General features: G+C 44.5%; 1 protein-coding gene across 8 annotated transcripts in view; it reads right to left on the reverse strand.

Moving 5' to 3' along the window:
• The window catches only part of SCAF8 (SR-related CTD associated factor 8), a 386,393-nt gene that overhangs the window by 203,638 nt on the left and 155,199 nt on the right, over nucleotides 1–27,556 (reverse strand). For all 8 annotated transcript variants that reach the window (XM_077289078.1, XM_077289081.1, XM_077289075.1 and 5 more), the window contains 8 exons: nucleotides 16,177–16,305; nucleotides 8,864–8,973; nucleotides 7,101–7,294; nucleotides 6,902–7,002; nucleotides 6,153–6,266; nucleotides 1,590–1,746; nucleotides 548–702; nucleotides 169–313 (listed from right to left, as the gene is read on the reverse strand). In XM_077289078.1, coding sequence (XP_077145193.1) covers nucleotides 169–313; nucleotides 548–702; nucleotides 1,590–1,746; nucleotides 6,153–6,266; nucleotides 6,902–7,002; nucleotides 7,101–7,294; nucleotides 8,864–8,973; nucleotides 16,177–16,305 — 1,105 coding nt within the window. The remainder of the gene's footprint in view (nucleotides 1–168; nucleotides 314–547; nucleotides 703–1,589; nucleotides 1,747–6,152; nucleotides 6,267–6,901; nucleotides 7,003–7,100; nucleotides 7,295–8,863; nucleotides 8,974–16,176; nucleotides 16,306–27,556) is intronic.

Below are 27,556 nucleotides of genomic sequence, written 5' to 3' on the forward strand. Positions count from 1 at the left end.
TGACTTAAAATATGTTTTAAAACCTTTTGCCAGAAAAATCGCGTTGACCAGTTTTATAATTAAATTTGAAATGTACATTAAATGAAGCCCGGAACTAAGACTTCATACCTACAGCTTCCAAGATGCTACAATACAAACATATAATTTAAGCCTTTGCTTTATGCTTACCTGGAGGCGGCTGAGAAGGGTTAAAGCCTGCACGCATGAATGGAGGAGGGGGAAGAGCAGTATAGCCTGGTGGTGGCACGGACATTGACACAGGAAACGTTGGTGGTACCAAACTTACAGCTGGCACAGTTGGTGTTACAGGAATCTGTTTACAATATATTTAAAAGGGAGAAAAAAAATATGTTCTGTAAAAACATGCTAATGTGAATTAGTACCGGAAGTGAGCAATATTATTATAGGCTATTTTGTACGTACGGATGGACAGAATAATGGCAGAAGCAGGCAATGCAGAAGAAACACGCACATTGGTATGCAATGCAAGTGTGTCAAGCAGACATAACGCAGAAGTAGTAAATGACTAGTGTGCCATTTGTTCTACCTGTAGCATTGCAACCGGTGGGTTATACACCTGGGTCTGTGTTGTTATTATTGATGTTTTGGGGACAATCGGACTCTGCACGGTGGTAGTAGGTACTGGAGCGGGTGCTGGTTCTTTTAATGCCACTGGCTCTGGGTTTCTCTGTGTCTGCCAATCTACAATGGACATAGAGTATGAGGTTAGCAAAGATTCTCTTTACCACATTCACATATACTTTATTCCAAACCAGAGTAATCTGTTAGAAAAAAAAAACATTGATTCCCTTTCATTTGTCCTCCTAATCACAATCTTGTGTCTTTAGTCTTGAAAAAGCAGGGAAAAGAACATGGGCCAAAGGAACTCCTGTTGCCTTGATAGTACTCAAAGTGGGTAACGTACCAAGAGGGTTAGTAGAGGGCACGTATACAGCAGGGTTTGGACTTGAGACCTCAGAAAATGTTTGTTATGCTGCAGTGGGCACTGGTCAGTAATTCTCACTAAAATATGTACAGGTGTGGCAAAGAATACAATAACATATAACACGTTATGATAACAATATGCAGAAACTGTTTAGGTGACATTTTCAATGGTCAGTGTTCTGTTAAATGTCAAGTTAATGTTTGCTGCATCACGGAAGGCACAATGTCCATTGTCAAATTAACCTTTGCACCATCTGTAGAACCAAGACCACAATCTTATGAATTCTAGTAAATTCATATATCAAAGGGTTCCACCCATCTTGGCCTGTCATGGCTGAGGAAGATTCTAGTAGCCAGCCATGAAAACATACAAGTACAGCTACACTTGTTTCCATAACTCCTTTACAAATGAATGGCAGTTACAGAAATAGTGCAGGCAAACAGGTTACTCTGTTGGCTTGATGCCTGAATTGCGGATACAGCACAGGTTTCTGTGCTACGTTACTTCTGTAACTGCATTTGGAGCCCCACTTTTTATGATCAGAACAAAGACCCAGTTATTTGAGTGGTAGCCATAAAAGGGAATAACCCTTTACTTATTCAGTATACAAAAAAAAGAAACAATTTTAAATACTTAGTTTTACCATTATTGACAGTCTCCTGATCAATCATTCCTCCTTCTGCAAAGTCATCTAAGTCATCCAACTTGACTTTTTCCCAAGGTATATATGTGACACCAAGATCAACATCCCAGAACTGCTTGTACTCTGTTTTCACACCTTTATTTAAAGCCCAGGCAATCTAGGGTAATGACACAATTGATCATGTAAAAAAAAAACTACACATTTATTTAAAAACATTCATGAACAATTATTTAACCCCTTATTGACGCAGATATTTTTCATTTTTGCACTTTAATTGTTTCTTTCCATGTTCCAAGAGCCATAACTTTTCTTATTTTTTCTTGTTCATAACCGTGAGGGCTTATTTTTTGCAGGACAAGTTGTAAATTTGAATGACACCATCTAGTTTACTATATAATTTACTGAAAAACGTGAGAAAAAACTTCCAACAGGGTGAAATGGTGAAAAAAACAGAACTGTTTTTTTTTAAATTTTATTATTTTACACGGTGTTTAATCTGTGGTACACATGAAAAAATGACCTTGCAATATAATTCTCCAGGTCAGAAAAATTAAAGTGATTGCAAACTTGTAACTTTTTTTTATATTTATAGTTAAAAAAAATTCAAAATCTTCTGAAAAAAAAATGGTTTGCGTCTCAATTTTCTGAGACCCATAACTTGTTAATATTTCTGTCAATGTCGCTGGGTGAGGGCTTGTACTTTTGATGGCTGAGCTCTAGTTTTTTTTTTTTTTTTTTTACACAATTTTGGGATACATCTGAAATGTTTTTATTGCATTTTTTGAGAAGTCTGGTATTTTTTTCTTTTCAACATTTCACTTATGGTGTACATACTTTTATATATAGATTGGACACGATATCAAGTACGTTATGTTTATTTAACTTTTTTAATTTCTTCATTTCTGGAGAAGTGAAAAAAGTAAGCGATTAAACTTTTTTTTTACTTTAGTTCATAGTACCACAAGGAAACTTGGACCAGCGATAATTTGAGTTCGTGTACTATATATATATATATATATATATATATATATATATATATATATATATATATATATATATATATATATATATATATATATATATACATACACTAGATGGTGGCCCGATTCTAACGCATCGCGTATTCTAGAATATGTATGTATATAGCAGCCACATAGTATATAGCACAGGCCACGTAGTATATAGGAGCCATGTAGTATACAGCAGACAAATACTACGTGGCCTGTGCTATATACTATGTGGCTGCTGTATACATACAGTTATATGAAAAAGTTTGGGCACCCCTATTAATCTTAAGCTTAATGTTTTATAAAAAATTGTTTTTTTTGCAACAGCTATTTCAGTTTCATATATCTAATAACTGTTGGACACAGTAATGTTTCTGCCTTGAAATGAGGTTTATTGTACTAACAGAAAATGTGCAATCTGCATTCAAACAAAATTTGACAGGTGCATAAGTATGGGCACCCTTATCATTTTCTTGTTTTAAATACTCCTACCTACTTTTTACTGACTTACTAAAGCACTTTTTTTTGTTTTGTAACCTCATTGAGCTTTGAACTTCATAGCCAGGTGTATGCAATCATGAGAAAAGCTACTTAAAGTGGCCACTTGTAAGTTGTTCTCCTGTTTGAATCTCCTCTGAAGAGTGGCATCATGGGCTCCTCAAAACAACTGTCAAATGATCTGAAAACAAAGATTATTCAACATAGCTGTTCAGGGGAAGGATACAAAAAGCGGTCTCAGAGATTTAACCTGTCAATTTCCACTGTGAGGAACATTGTAAGGAAATGGAAGAACACAGGTACAGTTCTTGTTAAGGCCAAAAGTGGCAGGCCAAGAAAAACATCAGAAAGGCAGAGAAGAAGAATGGTGAGATCAGTCAAGGACAATCCTCAGACCACCTCCAGAAAGCTGCAGCATCAACTTGCTGCAGATGGTGTCACTGTGCATCGGTCAACTATACAACGCACTGTGTTTTTTTGCCACCATGCATAACGCCTTTTTGTATGACCAAACAACTCAATCTTGGTTTCATCAGTCCACAGGACCTTCTTCCAAAAAGAAATTGGCTTCTCCAAATGTGCTTTTGCATACCTCAGCCGACTCCGTTTGTGGCGTGCTTGCAGAAACGGCTTCTTTCGCATCACTCTCCCATACAGCTTCTCCTTGTTCAAAGTGCGTTGTATAGTTGACCGATGCACAGTGACACCATCTGCAGCAAGTTGATGCTGCAGCTCTCTGGAGGTGGTCTGAGGATTGTCCTTGACTGATCTCACCATTCTTCTTCTTTGCCTTTCTGATGTTTTTCTTGGCCTGCCACTTCTGGCCTTAACAAGAACTGTACCTGTGTTCTTCCATTTCCTTACAATGTTCCTCACAGTGGAAATTGACAGGTTAAATCTCTGAGACAGCTTTTTGTATCCTTCTCCTGAACAACTATGTTGAATAATCTTTGTTTTCAGATCATTTGACAGTTGTTTTGAGGAGCCCATGATGCCACTCTTCAGAGGAGATTCAAACAGGAGAACAACTTGCAAGTGGCCACTTTAAGTAGCTTTTCTCATGATTGCATACACTTGGCTGTGAAGTTCAAAGCTCAATGAGGATACAAAACCAAAAAAAAGTGCTTTAGTAAGTCAGTAAAAAGTAGGTAGGACTATTTAAAACAAGAAAATGATAAGGGTGCCCATACTTATGCACCTGTCAAATTTTGTTTGAATGCAGATTGCACATTTTCTGTTAGTACAATAAACCTCATTTCAAGGCAGAAACATTACTGTGTCCAACAGTTATTAGATATATGAAACTGAAATAGCTGTTGCAAAAAAAACAATTTTTATAAAACATTAAGCTTAAGATTAATAGGGGTGCCCAAACTTTTTCATATAACTGTACCTACATACATACATATTGTAGAATACCCGATGCGTTAATACAGGACACGCAGTATATAACAGTGGCCACGCAGTATATAACACAGCCCAAACAGTATATAACACAGCCCACGTACTATATAACACAGCCCACGCAGTATATAGCAGCCACACAGTATATAATACAGGTGACGTAGTATATAGCACAGGCCGCGCAGTATATAACACAGGGCACGTAGTATATAGCACAGCCCATGCAGTATATAACACAGCCCACGCAGTATATAACACTGCCCATGTAGTATATAGCAGCCACACGGTATATAACACTGCCCACGTAGTATATAACACAGGCGACGTAGTATATAGTAGCCATGTAGTATATAACGCAGCCCTCGCAGTATATAACACTCGTCACGTAGTACAGTATATAGCAGCCACGCGGTATATAACACAGCCCACGTAGTATTTAGCAGTGTGGGCACCATATCCCTGTTAAAAAAAAATAATTAAAATAAAAAATAGTTCTATACTCACCGGCCGGGATCCAGCGACGCTCGCGAGACCGCTAAGTCTTCTGGGGTAATTTCGCAATGCATCTCTGGGAACGGAAGATGGCGGCAGGCGCGAGCGCATCGTCGGACGACTGAAGGTGAGAATAGCAGGTTTTTTGTTTTTTTATTATTTTTAACATTAGATCTTTTTACTATTGATGCTGCATAGGCAGCATCAATAGTAAAAAGTTGGGGACACACAGGGTTAATAGCCGCGGTAACGGAGTGCGTTACCCACGGCATAACGCGGTCCGTTACAGCTGGCATTAACCCTGTGTGAACGGTGACCGGAGGGGAGTATGGAGCGGGCGCCGGGCACTGACTGCAGGGGAGTAGGGAGGGACTAATCGGACTGTGCCCGTCGCTGATTGGTCGCGGCAGCCATGACAGGCAGCTGGCGAGACCAATCAGCGATGCGGCATTTCCGTGACGGAAGTTGCCGACAGAAAGACGGAAGTACCCCTTAGACAATTATAGATAATAATATATATATATATATATCTCTATATATATATATCTCTATATATATATCTCTATATATCTCTCTATATATATATATATATATATATATATATATATATATATATATATATATACACTGAAAAACTTTGGTAGTGTAGAATATAGTGAAACAGTGGTGGCACAGCTTTACAAGAGGACTAGGCTGGCACTTATGGGGCTTCCAGCAGGTCCATCAGTTTCCTGTGATGGTGCAGCAGGAGAACGATGCACACATGTACAGGCAATGATGTCATACAGATCAGAGTAATAACGAGCTGTAACACAGCTGCCATCTGCTTGGTATGAACAGGCTCAGCCCCTGAGACAACTTCATACAGCCCTTAGAAACCTATGACAAAAATATACAACACAGGCAGTAAAGGAGTTAAAAAGCTTTCAGCAGTTTGCATGAATCTTAAAGTAATTTCACATGGATGAAAACTTCTCTATTGGACAGGGCAATAAGGAGGAGCATATGTAAAATTGATTGGGGTCCATTATTTCAGAATCCCACTGTAAAACTTTTGACATTCAATTGACAGTTAAATTAAAAACCTATGTTGCTATATTAGGAAAGCTATGACTGTATATCATAAAAGTTTGATAGGATGATACCAATGCTAAATACCTACCTTGATAATTTTGGATCCAATCTTACAAGATCCTGAACTTAGCTTCTGAAGGGCTCGATAAGCATCTTGCCTGTGAACCATGCAAACGTATGCACAACCACGGGGAGGAATCATCTGTTGAGGTAAATTAAAGGTTAAATGTAACTTAATAAAATCTGTAAATTTGATTTATATGCAGTATCAGACACACAATTGGTCTTATTCCACAATGTTGCACATATATTAAAGTGATATAATAACAATATTCTATATTTTCTATATGGCTCACAGCCTTATTGCTTTCAGCGCATAATATTTTGCGGTAAGCTTTCTCTACTGGATACTGCAGGGAGTGTGCACATATTTTAAATCTTAAGGAGGCTATTCACAACTTTATATCAATGAACTAGTTCTGCCACATCAAATCCATGGTGACACCTTCATTGATCAGCTGTTATCAGTGGCCAGATCTAAAGTAACACAGCCCAGCTCTGTACCCGGTTTAGTGGCTGCTGACAAAAACTGCAGCTCCGGTCCTATTCAATTGTTAGTTCATCGATATCAAACCCCTTTAAATCAATGCACACTTTTGGACCTATTTACAGAAAAAAATCTCCATAAAATGCTATTTAAGTATGTAAGGTTTAAAATGCTAAGGTTCCATTTCGTACTGTATGTGCTACATTGCCAGTGTGCTTAGATAACCATAAACTGACGGATTTTCAATTGCTCAAAAAATTTAGCACCGAGATAAAATACTGTCCACTTACATTGATAGATTCAATCTGTCCAAACTCTTCAAATACGTTGGTCAGATCTTGCTGAGTCGCTTTTTTGTCAACTTGTCCCACCCACAATGTTGTGCTGCACACTGAAATTAAGAAATAAAAAATAAGAAGTTTTGAAGACTTTCAAATACTGACGTTGCTAAGTTCCTGCGTAGATTCTAAAATTAACTTTCAGACATACCACTCAACGTCTTGGATTGAATAGGAGGCAGGCCTTTTTTCAGTCTTTCCTTCTCTCGATCTCGTGCTCGTCTCTCACTTGAGTATGACCTTGCAGTCTTATGTTTTCTTTCCCTTGACCTTGAACGAGAACGTTTTCTATGTTTGCGCTTTCTTGATCCGGAACGAGATCTAGAACGCCTTTTTCTGGGTGATCTTGGCAAATATAAAAATTGAGACCCATTTATAATAATGAAAAAATTCACTGCTGTGCAAGATTGTATATAATAATAATAATAATTTTTATTTATATAGCGCCAACATATTCCGCAGCGCTTTACAACTTATAGAGGGGACTTGTACAGACAATAGACATTACAGCATAACAATAAACACAGTTCAAAACAGATACCAAGAGGAATGAGGGCCCTGCTCGCAAGCTTACAACCTATGAGGAAAAGGGGAGACACGAGAGGTGGATGGTAACAATTGCTTTAGTTATTTGGACCAGCCATAGTGTAAGGATCGAGTGTTCATGTAAAGCTGCATGAACCAGTTAACTGCCTAAGTATGTAGCAGTACAGACACAGAGTGCTATTAACTGCATAAAGTGTATGAGAACATGATGAGAGGAACCTGATTATGTTTTTGTTTTTTTTGAATGGGCCACACAGGGATGGTTAGGTTAATGCGTTGAGGCGGTAGGCCAGTCTGAACAAATGAGTTTTTAGGGCACGCTTAAAACTGTGGGGATTGGGGAGTAATCGTATTAACCTAGGTAGTGCATTCCAAAGAATCGGCGCAGCACATGTAAAGTCTTGGAGACAGGAGTGGGAGGTTCTGATTATTGAGGATGCTAACCTGAGGTCATTAGCGGAGCGGAGGGCACGGGTAGGGTGGTAGACTGAGACCAGAGAGGAGATGTAGGGTGGTGCTGAGCCATGGAGTGCTTTGTGGATGAGGGTAGTAGTTTTGTACTGGATTCTGGAGTGGATGGGTAGCCAATGTAATGACTGGCACAAGGTAGAGGCATCGGTGTAACGGTTGGTGAGGAATATGATTCTGGCAGCAGCATTCAGGACAGATTGGAGCGAGGAGAGTTTGGTAAGAGGGAGGCCGATTAGTAGAGAGTTACAATAGTCCAGACGAGAATGAATAAGTGAGACAGTAAGAGTTTTTGCAGAGTTGAAAGTAAGAAAAGGGCGAATTCTAGAAATGTTTTTGAGATGCAGATAAGAAGAACGAGCCAGTGATAGGATGTGGGGGGTGAATGAAAGCTCGGAATCAAGGATGACCCCAAGGCAGCGGGCATGTTGCTTTGGAGTAATGGTGGAACTGCACACGGAGATGGCAATGTCAGGCAAAGGTAGGTTAATAGAGGGAGAGAACACGAGGAGTTCAGGGTATACATTGTAGAAGCTTTGCTTTCCAATTTCTGAATGGATGATGGAGCATTTCACACAATAGTAGAGAAACTTCTGCCCTAAGATTCAATGCTATGTGAGTTACTAATAAAGAGTATTCACAATTTGTATTCCCCTTGCTAAATCTGTATCATCCGCTGCGAGATGGGGAAGCTCGTAAAGAAATGTGTGGTGGTGGTGAAGAGGCGGTCACGGGACACGTGCTATTCCTTGTTTAGCACTTGTATATGTATACAGTGCATATTCTGGATGCCTGTCGGCGACACATTATATGGCTGTAATCTAATTCACTCTATAACCATTACAGAATGCTAAATTAATAAACTAAAAGTCTTGTAAAGAAAGAAACATTATATTTCACCTAGATCGTGATTTGGAACGGGCCCTCGCTTTGTCATCTTTAATGATTTTCTTCTCTTCCTTTTCAAACATCTCTTCTATTACATCTTGCATTTCTTCAATATCCATATCCTTACAACAGAACAGAAACAACAGAAAAGTCTCAAATTAACAATTCCTTACAGCAACTCAAGAAATCACTGATTAAAATGTGAGGTATTTGGTAATGAAGATTAAGAGGTAGCCCATCAAGACTGGCTTGTAATACAACAGTCCTGAATGCCCACGGTAGTAAGATGCCCCAAAGGTATTAAGAGGCAAACTCCTATTTTTGATAAATTTGGCACATCTTTCGGCTGTTTATGTGCCAGACACTGAAATCTGAGCCAGCTAGAAGTTAGTGTAAATTTCCACACCAATTTGAGTTTTAATATTTGGCAAAAATTATAGTGAATCTATTTGGCTACTAATGGCCACATTCCTTCACATGATGTCGTGCCTACTTTTAGGAAACATGGCACAGCCGACATAAAAACTCTTAAGTCAGGTTGAAAGGAGCAGCATAAAATAGTGAAAATTTTGCTGATTTCAGAGATCTAACACTTAAGAGTTTGTGTAATACTTTTCAAAAATGTACATATTAACCCCTTCATGACCTTGCCGTTTTTTGCAATTCTGACCAGTGTCCCTTTATGAGGTAATAACTCAGGAACGCTTCAACGGATCCTAGCGATTCTGAGATTGTTTTTTCGTGACATATTGGGCTTCATGTTAGTGGTAAATTTAGGTCGATAATTTCTGAGTTTATTTGTGAAAAAAACAGAAATTTGGAAAAAATTTTGAAAATTTCGCAATTTTCACATTTTGAATTTTTATTCTGTTAAACCAGAGAGTTATGTGACACAAAATAGTTAATAAATAACATTTCCCACATGTCTACTTTACATCAGCACAATTTTGGAAACACATTTTTTTTTTGCTAGGAAGTTATAAGGGTTAAAATTTGACCAGTGATTTCTCATTTTTACAACAAAATTTACAAAACCATTTTTTTTAGGGATCACCTCACATTTGAAGTCAGTTTGAGGGTTCTATATGGCTGAAAATACCCAAAAGTGACACCATTCTAAAAACTGCACCCCTCAAGGTGCTCAAAACCACATTCAAGAAGTTTATTAACCCTTCAGGTGTTTCACAGCAGCAGAAGCAACATGGAAGTAAAAAATGAACATTTAACTTTTTAGTCACAAAAATGATATTTTAGCAAAAAATTTTTTATTTTCCCAAGGGTAAAAGGAGAAACTGGACCACGGACGTTGTTGTCCAATTTGTCCTGAGTACGCTGATACCTCATATGTGGGGGTAAACCACTGTTTGGGCGCACGGCAGGGCTCGGAAGGGAAGGAGCGCCATTTGACTTTTTCAATGAAAAATTGGCTCCAATCTTTAGCGGACACCATGTCGCGTTTGGAGAGCCCCCGTGTGCCTAAACATTGGAGCTCCTCCACAAGTGACCCCATTTTGGAAACTAGACCCCCCAAGGAACTTATCTAGAAGCATAGTGAGCACTTTAAACCCCCAGGTGCTTCACAAATTGATCCGTAAAAATGAAAAAGTACTTTTTTTTCACGAAAAAATTATTTTAGCCTCAATTTTTTCATTTTCACATGGGCAACAGGATAAAATGGATCCTAAATTTTGTTGGGCAATTTCTCCTGAGTACACCAATACCTCACATGTGGGGGTAAACCACTGTTTGGGCACATGGTAAGGCTCGGAAGGGAAGGAGCGCCATTTGACTTTTTGAATGAAAAATTATCTCCATCGTTAGCGGACACCATGTCGCGTTTGGAAAGCCCCTGTGTGCCTAAACATTGGAGCTCCTCCACAAGTGACCCCATTTTGGAAAGTAGACCCCCCAAGGAACTCATCTAGAGGCATAGTGAGCACTTTAAACCCCCAGGTGCTTCACAAATTGATCCGCAAAAATGAAAAAGTACTTTTTTTTCACACAAAATTTCTTTTAGCCTCAATTCTTTCATTTTCACATGGGCAACAGGATAAAATGGATCCTAAAATTTGTTGGGCAATTTCTCCTGAGTATGCCGATACCTCCCCCCCCAAGTGACCCCATTTTGGAAACTAGACCCCCCAAGGAACTTATCTAGATGCATAGTAAACACTTATAACCCCCAGGTGCTTCACAGAAGTTTATAACGCAGAGCCGTGAAAATAAAAAAATAATTTTTCTTTCCTCAAAAATGATTTTTAGCCCAGAATTTTTTATTTTCCCAAGGGTAATAGGAGAAATTGGACCCCAAATGTTGTTGTCCAGTTTGTCCTGAGTACGATGATACCCCATATGTGGGGGTAAACCACTGTTTGGGCGCACGGCAGGGCTCGGAAGGGAAGGCACGCCATTTGGCTTTTTGAATGGAAAATTAGCTCCAATCATTAGCGGACACCATGTCGCGTTTGGAGAGCCCCTGTGTGCCTAAACATTGGAGCTCCCGCACAAGTGGCCCCATTTTGGAAACTAGACCTCCCAAGGAACTAATCTAGATGTGTGGTGAGCACTTTGAACCCCCAAGTGCTTCACAGAAGTTTATAACGCAGAGCCATGAAAATAAAAAATAATTTTTCTTTTCTCAAAAATGATTTTTTAGCCCACAATTTTTTATTTTCCCAAGGGTAATAGGAGAAATTGGACCCCAAAAGTTGTTTTCCAGTTTCTCCTGAGTACGATGATACCCCATATGTGGGGGTAAACCACTGTTTTGGCACACGTCGGGGTTCGGAAGGGAAGTAGTGACGTTTTGAAATGCAGACTTTGATGGAATGCTCTGCGGGCGTCAGGTTGCGTTTGCAGAGCCCCTGATGTGCCTAAACAGTAGGAACTCCCCACAATTGACTCCATTTTGGAAACTAGACCCCCAAGGGAACTTATCTAGATGTGTAGTGAGCACTTTGAACCCCCAAGTGCTTCACAGAAGTTTATAACGCAGAGCCGTGAAAATAAAAAATGTGTTTCCTTTCCTCAAAAATATTTTTTTAGCCCAGAATTTTTTTATTTTTGCAAGAGTAACAGGAGAAATTGGACCCCAAAAGTTGTTGTCCAGTTTCTCCTGAGTACGCTGATACCCCATATGTGGGGGTAAACCACTGTTTTGGCACACGTCGGGGTTCGGAAGGGAAGTAGTGACGTTTTGAAATGCAGACTTTGATGGAATGCTCTGCGGGCATCAGGTTGCATTTGCAGAGCCCCTGATGTGCCTAAACAGTAGGAACTCCCCACAAGTGACTCCATTTTGGAAACTAGACCCCCAAGGGAACTTATCTAGATGTGTGGTGAGCACTTTGAACCCCCAAGTGCTTCACAGAAGTTTATAACGCAGAGCCGTGAAAATAATAAATGTGTTTCCTTTCCTCAAAAATATTTTTTTAGCCCAGAATTTTTTATTTTTGCAAGAGTAACAGGAGAAATTGGACCCCAAAAGTTGTTGTCCAGTTTCTCCTGAGTACGCTGATACCCCATATGTGGGGGTAAACCACTGTTTGGGCACACGCCGGGGCTCGGAAGGGAAGTAGTGACGTTTTGGAATGCAGACTTTGATGGAATGGTCTGCGGGCATCATGTTACGTTTGCAGAGCCCCTGATATGCCTAAACAGTAGAAACCCCCCACAAGTGACCCCATTTTGGAAACTAGACCCCCCAAGGAACTTATCTAGATGTGTGGTGAGCACGTTCAACCCCCAAGTGCTTCACAGAAGTTTACAACGCAGAGCCGTGAAAATAAAAAATCATTTTTCTTTCCTCAAAAAAGATGTTTTAGCAAGCAATTTTTTATGTTCACAAGGGTAACAGGAGAATTTGGACCCCAATATTTGTTGCCCAGTTTGTTGTGAGTACGCTGATACCCCATATGTGGGGGTAAACCACTGTTTGGGCACACGTCAGGGCTCGGAAGGGAAGTAGTGACATTTGAAATGCAGACTTTGATGGAATGGTCTGCGGGCGTCACATTGCATTTGCAGAGCCCCTGATGTGCCTAAACAGTAGAAACACCCCACAAGTGACCCCATTTTGGAAACTAGACCCCCGAAGGAACTTATCTAGAGGTGTGGTGAGCACTTTCAACCCCCAAGTGCTTCACAGAAGTTTATAACGCAGAGCCGTGAAAATAAAAAATAATTGTTCTTTCCTCAAAAATTATGTTTTAGCAAGTAATTTTTTATTTTTGCAAGGGTAACAGGAGAAATTGGACCCCAACAGTTGTTGCCCAGTTTGTCCTGAGTACGCTGGTACCCCAAATGTGGGGGTAAACCACTGTTTGGGCGCACGTCGGGGCTTGGAAGGGCGGGAGCACCATTTGACTTTTTGAACGCAAGATTGGCTGGAATCAATGGTGGCGCCATGTTGCGTTTGGAGACCCCTGATGTGCCTAAAACAGTGGAAACCCCTCAATTCTAACTTCAACACTTACCCCAACACACCCCTAATCCTAATCCCAACTGTAGCCATAACCCTAATCACAACCCTAACCCCAACACACCCCTAACCACAACCCTAACCGCAACACAACCGTAACCCTAATTCCAACCCTAATCCTAACCCTAATCCCAACCGTAACCCTAATCCCAACCCTAACCACAACTGTAACCCCAACACACCCCTAACCCTATCCGTAACCCTAACCACAAGCCTAATCTTAACCCTATTTCCAACCCTAGCCCTAATTCCAACCCTAACCCTAAGGGTATGTGCCCACGTTGCGGATTCGTGTGAGATTTTTCCGCACGATTTTTGAAAAATCTGCAGGTAAAAGGCACTGCGTTTTGCCTGCGGATTTACAGCAGATTTCCAGTGTTTTTTTGTGCGGATTTCACCTGCGGATTCCTATTGAGGAACAGGTGTAAACCGCTGCGGAATCCGCACAAAGAATTGACATGCTGCAGAAAATACAATGCAGCGTTTCTGCACGGAATTTTCCGCACCATGGGCACAGCAGATTTGGTTTTCCTTAGGTGTACATGGTACTGTAAACCTGATGGAAAACTGCTTCGAATTCGCAGCGGCCAATCCGCTGCGGATCCGCGGCCAATCCGCTGCCAATCCGCTGCGGATCCGCGGCCAATCTGCTGCCAATCCGCTGCAGATCCGCGGCCAATCCGCTGCGGATCCGCTGCAGATCCGCGGCCAATCCGCTGCGGATCCGCTGCGGATCCGCGGCCAATCCGCTGCGGATCCGCTGCCGATCCGCTGCGGATCCGCGGCCAATCCGCTGCGGATCCGCGGCCAATCTGCTGCGGATCTATCCGCTGCGGATCCACTGCGGATCCGCGGCCGATCCGCTGCGGATCCGCGGCCGATCCGCTGCAGATCCGCTGCGGATCCGCGGCCGATCCGCTGCGGATCCGCTGCGATCCGCGGCCGATCCGCTGCGGATCCGCTGCGATCCGCGGCCGATCCGCTGCGGATCCGCGGCCGATCCGCGGCGGATCCGCGGCCGATCCGCGGCCGATCCGCTGCGGATCCGCGGCCGATCCGCTCTGTGTGCACATGCCATAACCCTACCCCTAACCCTAACCCTACCCGTAACCCTAACCCTACCCCTAACCCTACCCCTAGTTCTAACCCTAACCCTAGTGGTAAAAGAAAAAAAAATATTTTCTTTATTTTATTATTGTCCCTACCTATGGGGGTGATAAAGGGGGGGGTTTATTTATTATTTTTTTATTTTGATCGCTGTGGTAGAACCTACCACAGCGATCAAAATGTACCTGTAACGAATCTGCCAGCCTGCAGATTCGGCGGGCGTACTGAGCATGCGCCCGCCATTTTCCAAGATGGCGGCGCCCAGCGAGGAGACGGCCGGACACCGGGAGGATCGGTAAGTATGAGGGGGTGGTGGTGGGGTGGATCGGAGCACAGGGGGGGGGATCGGAGGACGGGGGGAGCGGACAGGAGCACGGGGGAGCGGACAGGAGCACGGGGGAGCGAACAGGGGGACGGAGGGGGGTACCTGACAGAACGGACGACTGGGGAGGAGATCGGGGGCGGTGGGGGGGGGCCAGTACATGATTTCCAGCCATGGCAGATGCTATTGCAGCATCGGCCATGGCTGGATTGCAATATTTCACCATTTTCATAGGTGAAATATTGCAAATTGCTCTGATTGGCTGTTGCACTTTCAACAGCCAATCAGAGCGATCGTAGCCACGTGGGGGCAAAGCCACCCCCCCTAGGCTGAAGTACAACTCCCCCTCTCCCTGCAGATCGGGTAAAATAGGAATTAACCCTTTCACCCGATCTGCAGGGATGCGATCATTCCATGACGCCGCATAGGCGTCATGGGTCGGGAAGGGGTTAAAGGGAATCTGTCACCCCACCTGAGCGTTTTTAGCCAATAATACGAGTATACAGGTTGTATAAAGCTGAAACTAACCATACTTGTATGACTCCTTGATGATGCCAGTTTTGATGTTCCAGGCTGACTCATCTTTCATTATGCTTTACTTCTCATCCCCCCTTCTCTGCTTGTCCTTAACGTCAGATGAACGGCCAGAAATCCTATGCCTAAGCATTCTGCCTGCCGCCTCTCCTGTGCACTATTTCGCCTTTCTCAGGGCAGTGACTTCACTTTTTTTTGTGCAGACACCGGAGAGTCACTGTCACTACCAGTCCAGTGTTCTCCAGTGCTCTGGAAAGTTGTCAGGTGTGAGACTTTTCAGAATGCAGCTGAACACTGGGACTGCCCATATTATTTGGGATGCCCATAGTATTAGCTAACAATGCTCAAATGGGGTGAAAGATTCCTTTTAAAAGCATCTCTAAAAGAATTTATTTCCGGTTAGCGTGCTGTCCGTATGAACAACGGACTGCACACAAGCAAAGAAACGTCTATGTGCTAGTGCACAAGTGATATTCTGTTATGTGAGGATGTGATGCTTCGAAAATGTAAAGGTTTCTATTAATATAGCCAAGTGTTAACACTGCTTGGCGGAAGAGGAGTCTGTTCATAAGGCAGGAGTGCTAGGTATTTCATAATATGCACATTCCCATTGCTCTCCAGCCGCTGATTGGCAGCTTTTCATGGCATAAATAGAGGAACCTAGAGGCAGAGATTTGAACACAATGATTGCAGTGATTTTGGACAGTTCTCTCCCAAATAATCTAATCTTATAAACAGATTACAATGTTCAGGTGGTCTTTCCTACACCGTGTAACAGTACTGCCCCCTTCCCCTCATCGTACTGTGAAGCAGATTGTTCCTCTTTCCTTGCAGAGAAACATTCTTCTTCCCCAAAAATCATAGAAGTGATGCAGCCCTTACCTCTTGTTGTAATGATAAAGAACTATGGAGCTGGGCCTCTTTCTCCATAAAGGCCTGACTGTCATCTTGTGATGGAGTAGCAGAGTTTTCGGACTCAGACATCATATCCTGGCTCTCCTGAGCGGTCATCTAGATATGCATGAGGAGATTTGTTATGACCAAACATTACTTTTCAGCACGCAAATTGCTGGCGTAGAAGATTTTACTCCCTCACTATACAAACCCAGAGTTTAAGTGTCAGGTATTACTAAATCTGTTTGTGCAAAAATATATTAATCCCTTCACGACCGCTGAGGTAAATAAATGCCGTTGTTTGATGGGCTTTGTGCAGCGCCAATGTTTCTACATGATCAGCGGTCTTGCAGCGCTCAGGACCACCAGAATACTGCAACCGCTGGGATTCCTGTACTGGATGATAGCTCTGATTGGCGACATCATCGGGACCTGAATGGCTCAGAATCTGATGTTATTAACCCTCTGTTATCTTCTAGATGCTGTGATCAATAGGCATTTAGAAGTTTGTGAGAGGGCTCCTTCTATCACCCCCAGTGCAATGTGATCACGGGGGAGACAAGGGTTGTCATGGCAGTCAGATGTCAAAGGATGGCCTCCGGGTCTGCCTGTAAAAAAATATATATACACAGATATATATATATATATATATATATATATATATATATATATATATATATATATAAACCAATAAGTACACTGTTCAAAAAAATAAAGGGAACACTTAAACAACAGACTATAACTCCAAGTAAATCAAAGTTCTGGGAAATCAAACTGTCCACTTAGGAAGCAGCACAGTTTGACAATCATTTCACATGCTGTTGTGCAAATGGAATAGACAACAGATGGAAATTATTGGCAATTATCAAGACACACTCTATAAAGGAATGGCTCTGCAGGTGGGGACCACAGACCACATCTCAGTACCAATGCTTTCTGGCTGATGTTTTGGTCACTTTTGAATGTTGGCTGTGCTTTCACACTCGTGGTAGCATGAGACGGACTCTACAACCCACACAAGTGGCTCATCCAGGTAGTGGTAGTCCAGCTCATCCAGGATTGCACATAAATGCGAGCTGTGGCAAGGTTTGCTGTGTCTGTCAGCGTAGTGTTGAGGTTGGAGTTGCTACCTGGAGACAGGCCAGCACACCAGGAGACGTGGAGGGGGTCGTAGGAGGGCAACAAACCAGCAGCACGACCGCTACCTCAGCCTTTGTGCAAGGAGGAACAGGAGAAGCACTGCCAGAGCCCTGCAAAATGACCTCCCCTGCAAAATGACCTCCAGCAGGCCACAAACGTGCAAACGGTTAGAAACCGACTCCATAAGGATGGTCTGAGTGCCCGACGTCCACAGATGGGGGTTGTGCTCACAGCCCAACACCGTGCAGGACACCTGGCATTTGCCACAGAACACCAGGATTGGCAAATTCGCAACTGGCACCTTGTGCTCTTCACAGATGAAAGCAGGTTCACACTGAGCACATGTGACAGACGTGACAGAGTCTGGAGACGCCGTGGAGAGTGATCTGCCTGCAACATCCTGCAGCGTGACCGGTTTGGCAGTGGGCCAGTAATGGTGTGGGGTGGCATTTCTTTGGAGGGCCACACAGCACTCCATGTGCTCGCCATTGGTAGCCCGACTGCCATTAGGTACCGAGATGAGATCCTCAGACCCCTTGTGAGACCATATGCTGGTGCGGTTAGCCCTGGGTTCCTCCTAATGCAGGACAATGCCAGACCTCATGTGGCTGGTGTGTGTCAGCAGTTCCTGCAAGATGAAGGCATTGAAGCTATGGACTGGATCGCCCATTTCCCCGACTTGAATCCGATTGAACACATCTGGGACATCATATCTCGCACCATCCACCAACGTCACGTTGCACCACAGACTGTCTAGGAGTTGGCGGATGCTTTAGTCCAGGTCTGGGAGGAGATCCCTCAGGAGACCATCCGCTGCCTCATCAGGAGCATGCCCAGGCGTTCTAGGGAGGTCATACAGGCATGTGGAGGCCACACACACTACTGAGCATCATTTCCTTGTCTTGAAGCATTTCCACTGAAGTTGGATCAGCCTGTAACTTAATTTTCCACTTTGATTTTGAGCATCATTCCAACTCCAGACCTCCGTGGGATATTAGTTGTGATTTACATTGATAATTTTTAGTTTTTATTGTTCTCAACACACTCCACTATGTAATGAATAAAGATTTACAACTGGAATATTTAATTCAGTGATATCTCGGATGTTGGATTTTAGTGTTCCCTTTATTTTTTTGAGCAGTGTATGTATATATATATATATATATATATATATATATATATATATATATATATATATATATATATATATATATATATATATATATATATATATATATATATGTAAAAACAAAAATTAACAAAAAAAGTACACATATATGGTATCGCCACTTCCGGAACAACCCGATCTATAAAACTGTCACATTAGTTAAACCCTTCAGTGAACACTGTAACAGAAAAAAAAAATAAACCTTTTAATCATACTGCTAAACAAAAAGTGGAATAAAATGTGACAATAAGACAAATGTAAACAAAATTAGTACTGTTGAAAATGTTTTGTCATGCAAAAAACAGGCCACCATACGGCTCAGTCAGGGGAGAAATAAGAAAGTGATAGCTAAACTTTAGTGATAGACTAAAGCGATGCAAAAACAATTTTTTTTTCTATAAAATAGTTTCTATTTTGTAAAAGCGGCAAAACATAAAAAAAGATATACTGCAAATGTAATATTACTGTAATGGTACTGACCTAAAGAATAAAGCAATCTTATCAATCGTAACACACTGTGAACAACATTGAAAAAACACTCAAAAAAATATCATGTGCCTGAAATTGGTATTAATAAAAATGTCAACTTGCCCCGCAAAAAACAAGTCCAAATATGACTCTGGCGGAAAAAATATAGACAAATTATAGTGCTCAAAATATGGCGACGCAAAACCTTTATTTGTGAAAAAATTGTCTTTTACTGTGTGACAGCAGCCAAATATAAAAAAAAATATAAATCTAGTATCGCTGTAATAGCACCGACCTAGAGCATAAAGTCGTCTAATCACATATACGCACGAGAAATGGCGTTAAAAATTAAATACAGCAATTCTTCTCCTGTTGTTGATTTTTTCATTCTGCCTCCCAAAGATTGCAGTAAGACTCGGCTCATCCTGCACTATGCACGCTTACACTGGGGTTTCAGTGTAAATTTCTGAAACACGTTATTCAGACAGAACCTCTAGTGGAAGATTATCTATAATGATGCAGATGAAGGCACTGTGGACACTCTGGCCTGTGATCCAGTGGTGTCCGTCTTTTTAGATGTGCATAAAAGCGGCCACAGTTTTGTGCAGCTCTGAAAAGAAGGACACCGCTAAACAGAGGCCAGACGGAGTCCAGAGTAACTCTCCTGCCTCATTATAGTAAATGGATCCCTCAAGTCAATCCACAAAAAACTAAAGTCCCCACTCAGGTCTGTCTTTGTCAATGAAAATATAGAGGGCTTCCTTGTTACTGGTAGCACAAAGGCTCTGGAAAAGCGCTATTGCTCACCCCCAACTGTCTCCCAAATCCAAATGCCCCCCCCTCCCTTTCGAGGGAAAACCACATAAACACTGGGGGAAAATAAACATTTGATACGCAGCCGATTTTGCAGGTATTCCCACCTACAAACAATAGAGAGGTCTGTAATTTGTATTGAAGGTACACTTCAACTGTGAGAGACAAAAACCAAAAATTAAAAAAACAGAAAATCACATCATATGATTTTTAAATAAATTGAATTTTATTGTGTGAAATAAGTATTTGATCACCTAACAACCAGCAAGAATTCTGGCTCTCACAGACCTATTTGGTTTTCTTTAACCCCTTAACCCCCAAGGGTGGTTTGCATGCCAATGACCAGGCCAATTTTTACAATTCTGACCACTGTCCCTTTATGAGGTTATAACTCTGGAACGCTTCAACGGATCGCAGTGCTTCTCGCACTGTTTTCTCGTGACATATTGTAATTCACGATAGTGGTAAAATTTCTTTGACACTACTTGCGTTTATTTGTGAAAAAAACGGAAATTTGGAGAAAATTTTAAAAATATCGCAATTTTCCAACTTTGAATTTTCATGCCCTTAAATCACAGAGATATGTCACACAAAATAATTAATACGCAAAATTTCCTACATGTCTACTTTACATCAGCACAATTTTGGAACCAAATTTTTTTTTTTTGGTAGGGAGTTATAAGGGTTAAAAGTTGACCAGCAATTTCTCATTTTTACAACACCATTTTTTTTTTAGGGACCACATCACATTTGAAGTCACTTTGAGGGGTCTATATGATAGAAAATACCCAAGTGTGACACCATTCTAAAAACTGCACCCCTCATGGAACTCAAAATTACAAACAAGATGTTTATTAACCCTTCAGGGGTTTCACAGGAATTTTTGGAATGTTTAAAAAAAAATTAACATTTAACTTTTTTTCACAAAAAATTTACTTCAGATCCAATTTGTTTTATTTTACCAAGGGTGACAGGAGAAATTGGACCCCAAAAGTTTTTGCACAATTTGTCCTGAGTACGCAGATACCCCATATGTGGGGGGAACCACTGTTTGGGCGCATGGCAGAGCTCGGAAGGGAAGGAGTGCCATTTGACTTTTCAATGCAAAATTGGCTGGAATTGAGATGGGACGCCATGTCGCGTTTGGAGAGCCCCTGATGTGCCTAAACAGTGAACCCCCCCCACAAATGACACCATTTGGGAAAGTAGACCCCCTAAGGAACTCATCTAGATGTGTGGTGAGCAATTTGACCCACCAAGTACTTCACAGAAGTTTATAATGTTAGAGCCGTAAAAATAAGGAGATTTTTGTGTACTCACCGTAAAATCTTTTTCTCCGAGTCAATCATTGGGGGACACAGGACGAATGGGTGTTATGCTGCTGCCACCAGGAGGACACTAAGTTAAACACACACAAAAGATTAACTCCTCCCCTGCAGTATACACCCACGGGCTGGAGAATCCGGAGCCAGTTCGGTAACAAAGCAGTAGGAGTAAACCAGATAATAACAGTAAACATGTTACAGTCAAAACACCGACTGAAAAGAATAACCGAGCCAAACTAGGCTAACAGGGAGGGTGCTGTGTCCCCCAATGATTGACTCGGAGAAAAAGATTTTACGGTGAGTACACAAAAATCTCCTTTTCTCCTACGTATCATTGGGGGACACAGGACGAATGGGACGTCCCAAAGCAGTCCCTGGGTGGGAACAAGAAGTTATAAATGCTGTGCGTGCCTACAAGCTACAGATGAGACACTGCCGCTTGTAGGATTCGCCTACCGACGGACGCGTCTGCCGAGGCCTGAGAGTGCACATGGTAGTGCTTCGTGAATGTATGCAGGCTGGACCATGTAGCAGCCTTGCAGACCTGCGCTGCCGATGCCTGGTGCCGGATGGCCCAGGACGCGCCGACTGACCGGGTAGAATGAGCCTTGATCCCCGGAGGTGCGGCGTGACCCTTGACACGGTAGGACTCTTGGATGGTGGAACGAATCCACTTGGCAATGGAGGCCTTGGAAGCGGGAAGTCCCTTCCGTGGCCCTTCCGGAAGAACGAACAAGGCGTCTGACCTACGGAGAGACGCAGTTCTGGAGACATAACGTCTGAGACCCCTCACTAAGTCCAGAGTGTGGAGAGCCCTTTCCGTGCGGTGAGAAGGAGCAGGGCACAGTGAGGGAAGGACAATCTCCTCATTAAGATGGAAGGAGGAAACGACCTTCGGAAGAAAAGACGGACATGTCCGTAGAACTACCTTGTCCTGGTGGAACACGAGGAAAGGAGGTTGGCAAGACAGAGCTGCCAGCTCAGAGACACGTCTAATAGACGTGACAGCCACGAGGAAGGCAACTTTCCACGACAAGAGCAGCAAGGACACCTCATGCAAGGGCTCAAAAGGGGGCTCTTGAAGAGCACAGAGGACCAGATTCAGGTCCCATGGTTCCAAGGGCATTCTGTAAGGCGGAACCATATGAGAAACTCCCTGGATGAAAGTCTTGACTTGCAGTCTGTTTGCAATCCTTCTCTGGAAAAGAACCGAGAGAGCAGAAATTTGGCCCTTAAGAGAACTGAGGGCAAGGCCCAAGTCTACGCCTGATTGGAGGAATTCCAAAATGTGAGGAATAGAAAATTGGAGGGGGAAACGTCCCCGATCCCTGCACCAGGCGAAGTATACCTTCCAGGCGCGGTGGTAGATGCGCATGGAAGAAGACTTGCGTGCGCGGAGCATGGTAGATATAACCGTCTGGGGCAGACCCTTCTGCCTCAGTACCCAGGACTCAACGGCCACGCCGTTAAACACAGGGCCTCTGAGTTCGGGTGGTAAATGGGCCCTTGAGACAGGAGGTCTGCGCGGCTCGGCAGCCTCCAAGGTACGTCTGAGACCAGTTGCACCATCTCGGCGTACCATGTCCTGCGCGGCCAGTCCGGAGCGATGAGAATTACTGAAATCCGTTCTGCCCTGACCTTCCTGATTACCTTTGCCAGAAGGGGAATTGGGGGAAAGATGTATGGGAGTCTGAAACCCTGCCATGAGAGGACGAGAGCATCGGCTCCGAAGGCTGAGGGGTCGTGAGACCTGGCCATGAAGACGGGAACCTGGCAATTGAGGCGAGATGCCATTAGATCCACGTCCGGAGTCCCCCATCGAGAGCATATCTGGTGAAAGATTGCGGGATGAAGAGACCACTCTCCGGGATCGAGACTGTGGCGACTGAGAAAGTCCGCTTCCCAGTTTTCCACGCCTGGGATGTAAACTGCTGAGAGTATGGAGTGGTTGGTCTCGGCCCAGCGGAGAATGAGCGTTACCTCGACCATGGCCGCTTTGCTGCGAGTGCCCCCTTGGCGGTTGATGTAGGCTACCGCAGTGGCGTTGTCGGACTGGACTCTGACCGCGCGGCCGGAAAGAAACGGATGAAAATGGCGGAGTGCCAGTCTGATTGCCCGAAACTCTAGGATGTTGATGGGCAGCTGGGATTCCTGCGGGGACCAGCGACCCTGAGTCGAGTGGCGCTGGAACACAGCACCCCAGCCGAAGAGACTGGCGTCCGTTGTGACAACCAGCCAGTGCACCGGAAGGAAAGACTTCCCCCGAGTCAGGGAGGACCTCTTGGTCCACCACCTGAGGGACTGCCTGATTGGGCGAGAGAGCAGGAGACGGCGGTCGAGCGAGGCAGGATTCCTGTCCCATACTGCTAGAAGGGCGTGCTGTAGGGGACGGAGGTGAAATACAGCAAAAGGCACTGCCTCCATTGCCGCCACCATCCTGCCGAGTACCCTCATGGAGAAGCGTAGGGAGTGAGGGCGAGGTTGGGTAAGCTTTCGGACTTCTCTCTGTAGCGTGGATACCTTTTCCGGAGGTAGGAGTACTAGACCCTGAGAAGAGTCTAGGATCATCCCCAGGTAGGATATGGTTTGAGCCGGGACTGGGGAAGATTTTTTGAAGTTGATTTTCCAACCCAGGCGCAAAAAGGTATTTATGGTGACGTCTACTGCTTCTGAGCAGGATCGAAAAGAGGAGCCTTTTATGAGAATGTCGTCCAAGTAGGGCAACACCACTATGCCTCGAGCATGGAGAATGGCCACGGCAGCTGCCATGACCTTGGTGAATACCCGAGGAGCGGTGGCCAGCCCGAAGGGTAGGGCGACAAACTGGAAATGGTGCCCCTGGACCGCGAAGCGGAGGAAACGCTGACCTCTCCCGACGCCGGGTGGCGCGGAGGAGGGATTGGACCAATTGGAGCCGAAACGGAAATATCGGCCTCGGCCCTGTTGGTTGCGAAAGGGACGAAAAGTTCGTTGCTGGGGAAGGAATTTGCTCTTTCCTCCTGTGGAGTCTGCAATTATTTTGTCTAGTTTGTCCCCAAATAGGCGTTCGCCCTGGTATGGAAGAGACGTGAGGGATTTTTTGGATCCCGAGTCCGCTTTCCAGTCCCTGAGCCAAAGGGATCTGCGGATCGTGACAGCATTGGCCGCTGCCTGTGAGGCACAGTTGGCCGCGTCTAAGGATGCGGAAACTACGAAGTCCCCCGCTCTAGCGATCTGAGTGGCCAGGTGTGAAATTTCTGGGGGTAAGTCGGCACGTAGTGCTGTAGAGGATAAAGACTCGGCCCAATGGGACATAGCTTTTGCAACCCACGTGACGGCAAAAGAGGGAAAGAGAGAAGCCGAGGAGGCTTCAAAGGCCGAGCGAGCCATCTGTTCAATTTGTCTATCAGTGGGATGCTTGATGGACGCACCCTCAGAGGAGGATAGAACCGCCTTGGTGGCTAGCCGCGACACTGGCGGGTCCACGGAGGGTGACTGAGACCAGTCCCTAGCTAGGTCCTGAGCAAACGGATACTTCAATTGCATAGCCTTCTGTCCTGAGAAACGTTTATCCGGACGGACTCTATGGTGATCGACTATGTCCTTGAATTGAGGGTGCGTAGGAAAAAATTTACGAGCCTTTGTGGTTCGCCCGAATGATACGGGATGAACCGCCTTGGACGGGGTTTCCTCCTCTAACTGTAGTGTCTGACTTACAGAGTCTATGAGAGAATCTAAAGTCTCTTGATCGTGATGATACTCTGGGGAACAGGACGCGTTGGACGCGTCGTCCAGGAGGGATTCCCTGCTATGAGTCGGGGATGAGTGACGAGAGACTTCGCTCTCTGAGCCGGAAGGCTGATCCCGGACCGGAGATATTACCCTGGACCTCTTTTTGGATGAGTGAGGGCTTCTGGAAACGGAACGACCTCTAGGCCGAGAGGGGTTCTTAGACCGCGTTATATCATCCGTGGAAGTGCCCTGGCTAAGGGACGGCTCACGGAGAGACTGTATCGTCCTTTCCAAGGATGCCACAGATCGAGCGAGGGAGGACGCCCATGCGGGGGTACTAGGCTCGCTACATTCCGGGTCAGAGGCCGGAGTAACCTGAGCCGCCGACATTTCGCAGGCGGTGCACAGCGGGTCAGTGTGACCTCGGGGCAGAGATACCTTGCAGGAGGTGCACACAGCAAAAATAACGGAGTGGGTCTTTCCAGTCCGTTTTTGCTTAGACTGTGACATATTTGTGATTAAGTGAGCGTACTGGCAGGGGGGGAGACAATCCTACTGAGTGCGTCTCACCAAAGTTCTGCGGTGGCCTGGCAGGGAGATCCTGATGTCCTGTGCACTGCGTTGCTGCAAAGCCGCCAGCGCACTTCCTGGTCCAAGATGGCCGCCGAGATGTGAGAAGGGCGCTTCTCGGGAGCGAGAAGCGCCCAGGGAGGGGGCGTGTCTTGGGCGGACGTAGGCGTGCATGTAGGCGGGCGCTGGAGTCCGGACCGGGCCGAGGTGCCACCGCGCCAACGGAGCGCCGGAAAGACCGCCGTGCCCCCTCAGAATTATAACGCTGCCCCGCGGCTGCAGAGCCGCATTAGTAAGAGAGTAAGGGGCCCCCCCCTGTCAGCTCGTCGGCCCCCGCACTTACCCTGTGCGATGGAACCAATGCTCCATCCACCTTCACCTTGGTAGGGAGAGGGTGGAGAGCTTCTGCCGCCATGCGTCGTCCGCCATATTCAGTGGTGATGCAGTGGGCGGCTGCACGGACGCCATGTCATTCTGTCCGGCTGTGCCCTGGCTCCAGGAAACTTAGGTGGATGATTAGTCCCCGTGGTCGCCTGAGAGGGAGGGAGGGAGATCGGAACGCTAAGGAACCGTCGCCACACTGAAAAGTGAGCCAGGGCTGGCATCCATCGTCGCGGGAAAGGATACAGGAGGAACGCTCCATGTACTTGCCCGTTGTTGGTGCGGGGGAGATCAGAGCTGAAAATTTGCCTGTCGCCCCCTTCTCTCCGTTAAATTAAAAATTGGTGGGGTCCTGAGGACCCAAGTGCCTCCTGAGACACTAAGTAAGAACTGGCTCCGGATTCTCCAGCCCGTGGGTGTATACTGCAGGGGAGGAGTTAATCTTTTGTGTGTGTTTAACTTAGTGTCCTCCTGGTGGCAGCAGCATAACACCCATTCGTCCTGTGTCCCCCAATGATACGTAGGAGAAAAATCATTTTTTCACAAACATGATCTTTTCGCCCCCAATTTTTTATTTTCCCAAGGGTAACAGAAGAAATTGGACCCCAAAAGTTGTTGTGCAATTTGCCCTGACTACGCTGATACCCCATATGTGGGAGTAAACCACTGTTTGGGCGCATGGCAGAGCTCGGAAGGGAAGGAGCGCCGTTTGACTTTTCAATGCAACATTGACTGGAATTGAGATAGGACACCATGTCGCGTTTGGAGAGCCCTTGATGGGCCTAAACAGTGGAAACCCCCCACAAGTGACACCATTTTGGAAAGTAGACCCCCCAAGGAACTTATCTAGATGTGTTGTGAGAACTTTGAACCCTTAAGTGTTTCACTACAGTTTATAATGCAGAGCCGTGAAAATAAAAAAATCTATTTTTTTTTCCACAAAAATTATTTTTTAGCCCTCAGTTTTGTATTTTCCCAAAGGTAACACGAGACATTGGACCCCAAAAGTTGTTCTCCAATTTGTCCTGAGTACGCTGAAACTCCATATATGGGGGGGGGCACCACCGTTTGGGCGCATGGCAGAGCTCGGAAGGGAAGGAGCGCCGTTTGGAATGCAGACTTAGATGGAATGGTCTACGGGCGTCATGTTGCGTTTGCAGAGCCCTGATGTACCTAAACAGTAGAAACCCCCCCATAAGTGACCTTATATTGGAAACTAGACCCCCCAAGGAACTTATCTAGATGTGTTGTGAGAACTTTCAACCCCCAAGTGTTTCACTACAGTTTATAACGCGGAGCCGTGAAAATAAAAAATCTTTTTATTCCCACAAAAATGATATTTTAGCCCCCCAATTTTTATTTTCCGAAGGGTAACAAGAGAAATTGGACCCCAAAAGTTGTTGTCCAATTTGTCCTGAGAACGCTGATACCCCATATGTTGGGGTACACCCGTTTGTGCATACGGGAGAGCTCGGAAGGGAAGGAGCAATGTTTTACTTTTTCAATGCAGAATTGGCTGATGTTGAGATCGGACGCCATGTCGCATTTGGAGAGCCCCTGATGCGCCTAAACAGTGGAAACCCCCCCAATTCTAACTCCAACCCTAACCTCAACACACCCCTAACCCTAATCCCAACCCTAACCATAACTCTAACCACACCCCTAACCCAAACACGCCCCTAACCCTAACCACACCCCTAACCCCAACACACCCCTAACCACACCCCTAACTCCAACACATCCCTAACCCTAATCCCAACCATAACCTTAACCACACCCCTAACCCTAATTC

Source organism: Ranitomeya variabilis, chromosome 2 (genome assembly GCF_051348905.1).
Source record: "Ranitomeya variabilis isolate aRanVar5 chromosome 2, aRanVar5.hap1, whole genome shotgun sequence".
In the NCBI taxonomy this organism is placed as follows: Eukaryota; Metazoa; Chordata; class Amphibia; order Anura; family Dendrobatidae; genus Ranitomeya; species Ranitomeya variabilis.